Below are 10,068 nucleotides of genomic sequence, written 5' to 3'. Positions count from 1 at the left end.
CCAGACATTAAATCCCCAAAGGGAGAGGTATTATTAAACCTTCTGCTGGCCATTCTTTTCTGAATGCAAATGGATAAATTCTTAAGCCCTCTTACGAATTTCATGATGATCATTAGAAAAAAAAATGAAGTCAAACTTGCATACTGAAAATAAAAACAAAAACACACACAAAAAAACCCCTGCAGATAATAAATATCGCTGATCCACTTATTTTAAACAAAGTCCAATTTTATTTGTCTTAATATCCTTGCAGTCCATTGTAGACCTTCTGCACTGATCCTTGCTTAAGTAGCTGTTTGACACCTGAAGGAAGAATGAACAAATGAATCCATTAACTAAAAGGCACTGACTTCCCTAGAGCTTAAAGAGCATCTTTCATGCGAAGGCTCACAAAAGGCCTGATGACAACCACTGATCTGAATTAAACAAGCAAATAACAACTACTAACTTCACCACACAGAGATATCCCTGCATGCACATGGAAAACCAATATAATCCCTATCTTTTTCTGTCTCTCTCAGGCACACATCCCACACACATCCCACACACCCTCATGAAGAAAGAAGAGGCAATCAAAACGGAAAGCACTTCAGCTATCTTCCTTTCCTTCTTCTTCGTCTCCTCAGTTTTTACCTCTTTCACTGCTCTCTTTACTCTTTCCACTGCCAGTGAGTCAATTCTGACTCACAGTGACCCTAAAGGACAGAGTAAAACTGCCTCATAGGGTTTCCACAGCTGTAAATCTTTACAGAAGCAGACTGCCCCATCATCCTTCCACAGAGCGGCAAGTAGGTTTGAACTGCTGACTTTTGGTCAGCAGCCCAATTCCTTAACCACAGTGCCACCAGAGCTCCTTTTACTCCTTAAAAAACAAACAAACTAACTAACTCACTGTCATTGAATTCATTCCAACTCATAGCAACCGTTTTTGGGTTTCTGAGGTGGTAAATCTTTATGGAAGTAGATTACTTAGTTTTCCTTCTGCAGAGTGGCTGGTGGGTTTGAACTGCCAACATTCTGGTTAGCAGTCAGATGTCTTAGGCACTTACATCACCAGAGCTCCTTTTTACCCCTTTAGGGCCTACCAATTAGCCCTCTTCTCAACCAGTAATCACAGACATCCACCCCTAAGCCTCTAATTCTCCTAAGGTACACTTCATGGTGCCTTTTACAATTTGGTCTAGCTAATTTGTTCTAAGTGATATTGTTTCATACTCATACACTCATACAACCCCTATCTCCTGGTTTCAAAGCCCAGCTTACACAGCCTTTTGTCACAATGTCACATTAAAAATCCTTCATTTTTAATGATGCCTTTACAGAGAAAGCAGAATTCATTTCTATTCTTAGTTCACAAATGTTAGTAGCTGAAGTCATCAGGTTTTGCTTCTCCTGTCTTCTCTATGTAACCACCCTGTTCACATACTCACAGCCCCTGGTCCCCCTCTCCCAACACACATACTGCATACCTTCTCTTGCCTCCTCTGTTAACTGTTCTTTTGGAAAATCCACATCAAAAGTGATTATCAAAGAGCCCTTGATGTTGTTGTTATCAAAGTTGGGGAGCCCCTCCCCTTTCTTCCACAGCTTGGCTCCTGGCCTGGTGATCTTATCCCTGGAAATATGTACCTGGAAGACAAAGGAGAATGGGCTGGAATAGGATGGGTACTCCTAGAGTACACTGCACAGTTTCTAGGGAGCCCTGATACACAAAGATAGTGTTCTAGGCTCAGCAAAGAGGAAATGATGGAGGGGGTGGGCAAGAGAAACATCATTAGGACAATGTGAGTCAAAGAAAGAAAAGGTTTTCAAAATTAAAGCAAAGTTAAACACACAGGCAAATAAAACTGTAAGGCTTTTGCCAGCAGAGACAATAAGAACAAGCTGCCAAAGGCTGTGCAATCAACTCTGAGTAGCTGAAAGGTCTGTGGCACTGTTCTTGCTAGATATTCTAGAGCAAAATGACGAGAGAAGGCCGAACAGAGTGACACAGGAGTACCTGTGGCTCTAAATGACTGTCGTGACTGAAGCGATCTCAAAACCACCCATATCAAGACAAGGAACAGGACAATCAGTTTGTGTACCTTGTGACCATCCAAGTGAGGAATATCCATCTCAAAGCCAACCAGAGACTCAACTAGTGAGATTGTCACATTTGTGTATAAATCATCTCCTCTCCTTTCAAATATTGGGTGTCTAAAAGCAGAAACAGGAAAAAAAAAATTAACTTCCATTCTCCTTTGAGAAAAGTTCAAACAGTTTCTAGAAAAATCTTAAAAGAGAATGAACACCACTCTTTCAAATAGTAAGCATTTATTAGATACTCCTTCGTGTATAGTATTAATCGAAACTATATAGCTGTGCAAGGCTTATTAAGCCCTATTCTTAAGGAGCTTGTGATCAGAAGCCAAAGCATCATATAAGTGAAAGAATCATGTAAGTAATTCGATTATGGGAGAGAGAGAGAGAGAAAGAGAACTCTGGCAGTGGGGCAGGGGGAGATGGACAGACATCAGGAACGGGTTTGTGGAAGATTCCTCAGATGGCCTCATGAGGTCAGGTAGGCTCTATATATGCAGGTAAGTTGTGGGCTGAGAGGTAGGGAGAGTACAAGAGGAAATTTTGGCAAAGGAAAGGAGTTGAGAAGGTTCCAGGTATATTCAGGAATAGCACACATTCCAGTTTCTCTGGGGAGTGGTGAGAAAAATAAGGCTGGTAAAGAAAGCTGGGGAAGAGATCTCCGCAATTTTAGAGTGCAGGGAGGGGGAAGTCCTAGGCAGTGGGGGCCCATTTGTCCGTATCAGGTGGGAGCCCTATTTTAGTGAATCTTAAATACAAAGGTAACACTGGTTTCTGATGTGGTAAGTGGAGAAATAATAAACAAGAAAGCCAGAGTCCCCGGCAAAATTAGTATTTAAGCAGCATTTCATGCTGAAGAGAAGCTGCATACTATGTAATAGAGGCTCTTTCTATAGAAAAGTGTCCCATTCTTAAATGGTAACCGCTCACTGATCCTACCAATTCTTTCTTTTAAACATCTTTTGGATTTATAAGTCCTAGGTAAATAAATAACTGAGGCTCAATCCTAGGTCCCAATCCAACACTTGATGAATTATATCTTCAATATTGTGGTAGTCACAAAAAACAGATTAGGGCATCAAGGGCATGACACAGTGCAGAAGTCTGGAAATGCTCTGTTCATACCCACATGTCTTCATTCTGACTCCCCTAAAAAGCAGGAGGATCTAGTACTAGCTTACTTACTTGACAACTCTGATTCGGAACCGTAAGTCTCCTGGTTCCCCGTCCACGTGAGGCTCACCTAGTCAGAACAGATTACAGCACACAAGTCATACAAATCTATGTGGTAGGAGAGAGAGAATTTTTTTTAACCCTTTACCTTAGGCACTGGTTCTGTCAAATGTATCTGAGAACAGTGATTCTAGGTGCTTATATCAAATTTTAGGTGATAGGTGAAGATACCCTGTGCCTCAGATGCAGAAATAAATACCTATTTCCTAAACAAAGAATGACTCACTGACGTCTTGAACCTGAAGTCTTAAAGCTTTCTTTACCCCCTCTTTCAGAGTTTTCAATTTAATCCCAAAGGTGAGGTCTGAGAGAATCTTATTAATGCCAACTAGAGTCATAGGTCTTCTTTCATTGCAGAGTTAAAACTAATCCATTAAGGTCTGAATCCTCTAAATCTTGATATAACTTAGGCTACTTGGCCAGATATTTGAAGGGTAACAGTAATACTACTGCTTACGGTGACCAGTCATGAAAGACATAAAAGGGCTTCTGCATCCTAAAACTGGCTGAAAGGTGGTGAATCTGCCTATGCATTTACTGTGTGGCCATTAAGACATGGGATAAGGCAGGGGATAGGGGTATTCACAAGCAGAGAGCTGAAAGTTATAATAAAACAACAATATCAATATTTTACCTTCTCCAATAAAGGGGTACTCCATGCCATCTCTCACCCCAGGTTCTATTTCTACCTCCAGTGTTCGTTCTTCATTCACTAGTCTGAGCAAAGAGAATTAAGACAGAAAAATAAGAACCAAGCCCCAGATAGAAATTGAAGTTTTATTTATTCTATCAGAGGTTTTTCTTAGAAGATTATCATGTACCTCTACTCAACAAACATCTGATAACCATTATATTCTCCATATTTCAAGATCAGGATAAAGCTCTTATTATACTACAGAGACAAACAAATGCTGTCTCCAAAAAAGCCTGTAGGAGGCTGTCTACTCTGAACTGTATGATCAGTAACAGATCAAAGTACTCACTTACATAAATTCGCACTTGGAGGGATAGGATTATGTTATTAGGAATCTACCAGCAGAGTTTATCCTATCAGATTCTTTTTCAGACCTCATGGGAACTGATACAGTTCTGAGATACACACACACACACACAATTGGCAGTTGTGAGTTCTGAAGAGGAAGAATGTAACAAAGACTAGGCCTACATCTGGTGTCACAAGTCTGTCAGAGTCGAGTGCCAAGGAATGTATTAAACATCAGTGTGCACAACTGTTCAGTCAATATTATACTTAAAATATTTTCCAGTATTCAGATTCAATTAAATAGCTATTCTTACTACATAAAAAGCAAATATTACTTTTCCGATCTGAAACGTTGGCTGGGCATATAAGATTGCTTTAATATTTCAAGTAAGAAGAAAATGCAATGTTAAGATTTGTTAAGTATATTAAAAAACAAAGGATACTGCCTAATGGTTCAGAACTATAAAAAGAGATATTTAAAACAAATACTTTTTGAAAAAACAAATGTGTATTTCTTTGCTCTATCCTTTAGCCTCTAGTAGAACATGAGAAAGAGAGAGAAAGAAGGATAAAAATCTGAACATGTGGACCCATCAGCATCTTACTATGTAACCTGGATCATCAAAATGTCTCCTGTTTGAACAAACAAGGCATTTTCACTTACTTGACATTTGGGCACTCATCACAGACCACCTCCTGGGTCATTTGGAAGCGCCCTGGGCCTAGCTGGGTGGTTCGCATTTCTTGCCGGCAGTTGCATTTCCGTTTGCCGGGTGCCTGTCTTGCCACAGGTTTGTTTCTAACTACCTAAGAAGTACACAAACAACATCAGCTGCATCAGGTACTTCTGGACTGAACTCTGGCCCAGGGACATCAAGCCTGCTCTCTCAAGTAAAACAGGCTTTTTTTGTTTCCTCATCCAACTAGAGCCCTTACATGTGCCAGCACTGGAAATTCTCCTTTTCTGGCAAGCTCTCTCTCAGGGTGACCTAAAGTTGGCAAAACTCTTTGAGGAGTTACAAATAGCCCCCAAACATGAATGAATCAAACAGACATGTAATGACTCAAATTCTAAAGTTGGTAAAGGAGAGAGAAAGGTGACAAAGAACTGAAAAATACTGTGTATGACATCAGCATTTCTATTGCCACAACTAAATGATACTGAATTATAGTTCACAGAATTTCTTCAAAAGAGAAAAAAAAAGAAATCTGAGCTGTGTAAAGCATGATCCCTGAAAAACAATCACAGCCTTCAAAAGCTGGTATGTGACTATAACCTAATCCTATGATTAACCTACTGAAATACCTCCTTGTTTCAGGCAACTCAATCTAGGACTGACTGTTTTCCAGTGCTATCTCAACTCAGATACATGTAATTAGAGAGACAATAACCATTTCTTTGTAGCTGACTTGTAATCAAATATTATGATTGCTTTAAGTATGTCAAAATTACTGTATATACAAGAAAATGTTTTCCTATTTTGGCTGTTTATTCAGTCAAGCACCTAAACACAAGGCAAGTATGCATATGCAGCAAGATGACACAAATACCTGAAGGAAAATCTCTCAAGCCTACTAACATAGGAAAGTCCAGGTCAACAGAATAAATTATTAACAGTAATAACAGTTACTAGAGCAAATACTTTATAGCACTTAATATGTACATACATAAAGGCATTTAACCCTTGAACAGCCTTATGAGGTAGGTACTATTATTATCTTGATTTTACAGGTGAGGTAACAGAAGCAGAGAAAGGTTAAATGTTAAAGAACAATGACTAAGGTTACATAGCTATTAAATGGCAAAGCCAGATTCTAAACCAGACAGTGTGGCTCCAAAGGCCATGCTTCTAATCACTGTACTATTTACTTCTCAGGGTAGTTTTTTCTTAAAAAAATAATTTAAATAGAAAGTCATATCCTTTGCAATAATTAGATTAAAAAGTAATTTGTTTAGGAACACATTAACTGCACAAAATGATGTATACTGTGTATTCCCAATGGCAGCAGAAGAACAACACAGGAGTTAATGAAGCTCACCTCTTTTCTCCCACCTATACAATCTCTCCTGTTTTCAAGGTAAGACGGCCCATATCTTTAATACCCCTTTCTCCCAAAAGCTTTACAAGCCAGTCACATCTTCTGTAATTGTCTAGTCCTCTTTTCTCAACTATTCAGAACAACACACAACCAAGAAGAAAATGTTTACTTCTTGTCAGAATGGCAACAATACACAGGCTACTAGCTGTCTTCTCCAAAATTAACCCTGGAAAAACTATGAGAAAACACGGATTTTGGAAATAACAGAAAATTTGTGAGAAAACTCCAGAGATGGAAGTCTGTTTTGAACTGGTATGTGTGTAGCATGGTGCCTATAACCTGAGCAATAGGAGCTAGTGCTGGCAGTGAGAAGATGCTAGAAAAAAAAGTTTTAAGTTCTATTTTTACCTCTTTCCTAAACTACCTTGCCTGCCCCTTCTACAGATAGCAATAGAACCCCAGAGACCAAAAGCAACAACAAAACAAAAACAAGGTAACAATCAAACAAACAAATGCAATTAAAACCACTGGGTAAGAGCTTGCCCCAATATGCTCCACCAGGAAAAGAGAATTGCCAATATCCATAGGGGAATATGGACTCACAGGCCAAATAAACTCAACACCTGAGGAGTAAAACTACTTACCTCCTCAACAAAAAACAACAAACTGGATAACATATGTATTTTAAATAAATATATTGGAGAAGACAGAATTTAAAGAATTTAAAACAAGCTTGATAATATTTAATGAGGTGAGAGAAGATATTAGCAAAATGAAATAGATATTAAGAAATCACAACAAAACCAAGGAGAAATATAATGTATAAAAATGAGCTGAAATAAAAACATAGCAAATGAGATATATTAAAATGGATATAGCTAAAGACAGAATTAGTTAGAACAACAGAATGAGGCCACCTCCAGAAAGAAGGATAAAGAATATATGAGTCTGTATGTGTATACTGTATACACACTCACACATATATAAAAGTTAAGAGCAGATAGATGTAGCAGTACTAGTGGAAAGGATTTAGTATTTGAAGAAATAATGGAGATAAAATTCTCAGAATTAAAAAAAATATAAATAACATGAAATTAAAAGATTTCAAAGTGCTAGTAGAAAATACAGGTGACTAGCATCCTGACTTTTGAGCAGAGAATAATTTCTTAAAGAAGACACCAAAATTAACTATGAGAGAAAATATTGATGGTTTTAACCACATTAAAATGAATTACTTCTGTTTATTTAAAGAAAGCTTCAATATAATAAAAAGACAAGCTACAAATAGGTAGGATATATTTGTATCCTAACAAAGGATTAAAAGAATGAAATATTCTTAGAAATCAACAGAAAAGGACAAACAACCCAATAGAAAAATGGGTAAAAGACATGAACATGCATTTCACATAAGAGGGGACACATGACCACTAAACACATGAAGAGAAGCTTACCCTAATTCCTAATCAACAAAAGGCAAATTAAAATCATGATGCCGATACCATCCTATATCCTTTATGGGCAAAAGTTAAGAAGTCTAATAATTCCAAGTTTTAGAGAAGTGGTGAATCTATAGGATCTCTTATAAACTGCTCATGGAAGTGTTGGGACAATTTTGGCAAACACTACAGTATTATCTTATACAATTAAAGATTTGTTCATATTACCCACAAACTTTACTCCTAGATGCATACCTACTCAAGAAATTCTTGCTCATGTGTACTTGGATTTATATACAAGAATGTCCACAGAAGCACTATTTCAAATTAATAAAAACTGGAAATACAACCTAAATCCTACTGAAAAATTGTGGTATATTTACACAATGAAATTTTATTTAGCAGAATTATATTTCTACAAATAACAACATAGATGAATTCTAATGTTATGGATTCAATTATGGCTCCCAAAAATATGTTTTGTAAATCCTAATCTCTATGCCTCTGGCTATAATCCCATTTGGGTATATGTTGTCTTTGTTATGTTAATGAGGCAGGATTAGTATAGAGTACATATTGAGTCACTCTATTTTGAGATATAAAAGAGATTATACAAACAAACAGAAAAAGGGAATAAAGATGCCCAGCCACATGAAGACTGTCTAGGTTCAGAAGCTCAGAAGAGACAAAGACCTTGCTCCAGAGCCAACAGATAGAGAAAGCCTTCCTCTCAAGTTGGTGCTCTGAATTTAGACTTCTAGTCTCCTAAACTGTGAGAAAATAAATTTGTTTGTTAAAGCATTCACTTGTAGTATTTCTGTTATGGCAGCACTAAGTAACTAAAGCAGAATTTGGAACTAAGAGTGGGATGCTGCTCTAACAAATGCATAAAATGTCAAGGTGGTTTTGGAACTGGGTCATGGGTAGGGAATATATATGGTGTCAGCAACAGAATGTTGTTAGAAATGTAGATGTTAAATGTGCTTCTGGTGAGGCTTTAAAGAAAATGATGAACACATAGTTGGAGAATGGAGGAAAGGCGATGCTTTTTATGCAGTGGCAAAGAACTTGTCTGAATTATGTTCAAATGTCTGGCAGACAGTAGAACTTTTAAGTGATGAAGTTGGATCTCTGGCTGATTAGAGTGTTAAGCAAGATCTGAAAGGGGCCATGTAGTGTCTTATAAAATGTGAGACTAAAGAGACAGACTTATTGAACTGTGCAAAGCCACATTCTCCAGGATAGAGCATCTATAGGCCATAAAATAGATGTCAATAAATTTAAAAACCCTGAAATACCACAAAGCCATCTTCTCAAATCACAATGCTATAATATTTGAAGTCAACAATAGGAAGATCAAAGACAAAAAAAGCAAACACATAGAAACTGAATAACCCCTCCCTTAAAAACTACTGGGTAATAGAAGAAATAAAAAATGAAATTAAAAAATTCCTTGAATCAAACAAGAATGAAACAGATTTTGAATCTTTACAAGTGGTGGACATTCTGAATATTAAAGTGACCGAAGGCACAGCCATTTTGAATCTTTACAAGTGGCAACCATTTTGGATTTTAAAGTGATAGCATTCTCATTCAGATTCCAGGGACCTAAGAATAGGCTCTATTTGCCAAGGTTGGCAGGGACATACAAAAGGCTGACAACAGGAAAGGCGACAGGTGATGAATGTATAAGTGCTGCCAACTAGTGAATAGAGGAGCACAGCACAGTACCCTGCTTGTATAGATAACATACAAAGAAAACAAAAATTGTGGGCAAGTCACTCCAACATACAATCACCAATTACAAATACAAAAAGGTCACAATACCTCGGAGACAACAGAGCATCATAGTCCACACAAAGAAGCAAGACAAAGCAGGAGAAACAAGGGACCAGGATACAGACCCCAAACACATCGCTGAGGGAAGATGCAGCACTGGAACTCCCTGATAAGGAATTGAAAAGAATTTTATATTTAGGTATCTTCAAAGGATTAGAGACAGATTAAGGGAAACACAGACAAAACCCTAGAAGATTTTCAAAAGAAAATACAAGAACAATATGACAAAATAAATGAAAAATTAGAAATGATTCAAAATCTATAGATAGAATTAATGAAATTGAAGACAAATACTTGAATACTTCTTTGGAAAGGGATCAATCAGAAAAAAGATCAAAACAAAATGAAGAAAGCCTAAGGTTCATGTGGAATACCATCAAAAGGAATAACCTATGCGTCATTGGAATCTCAGAACAGGAAGAGAAAAATAAAACCACTGAGAAAATTGTCCAAGATTTG

The 10,068-nt window shown here is 37.4% G+C and overlaps 1 protein-coding gene across 1 annotated transcript in view; it reads right to left on the bottom strand.

Moving 5' to 3' along the window:
- Window positions 1-238: 238 nt before the first annotated feature.
- The window catches only part of DNAJB11 (DnaJ heat shock protein family (Hsp40) member B11), a 35,419-nt gene continuing 25,589 nt past the window's right edge, over window positions 239-10,068 (bottom strand). Inside the window, exons 5-10 of the mRNA XM_007935980.2 lie at window positions 4,959-5,101; window positions 3,947-4,029; window positions 3,265-3,322; window positions 2,085-2,196; window positions 1,470-1,629; window positions 239-303 (exon numbers count right to left, since the gene is read on the bottom strand). Of these exons, the coding sequence (XP_007934171.1) occupies window positions 239-303; window positions 1,470-1,629; window positions 2,085-2,196; window positions 3,265-3,322; window positions 3,947-4,029; window positions 4,959-5,101 (621 nt within the window). The remainder of the gene's footprint in view (window positions 304-1,469; window positions 1,630-2,084; window positions 2,197-3,264; window positions 3,323-3,946; window positions 4,030-4,958; window positions 5,102-10,068) is intronic.

This window comes from Orycteropus afer, unplaced genomic scaffold, assembly GCF_000298275.1.
Source record: "Orycteropus afer afer isolate SDZICR_OR568_19922 unplaced genomic scaffold, OryAfe1.0 scaffold00032, whole genome shotgun sequence".
Classification (NCBI taxonomy): Eukaryota; Metazoa; Chordata; class Mammalia; order Tubulidentata; family Orycteropodidae; genus Orycteropus; species Orycteropus afer.
Note: the sequence above shows the minus strand (reverse complement) of the source record. Positions and strands in the feature narration are given on the sequence as shown.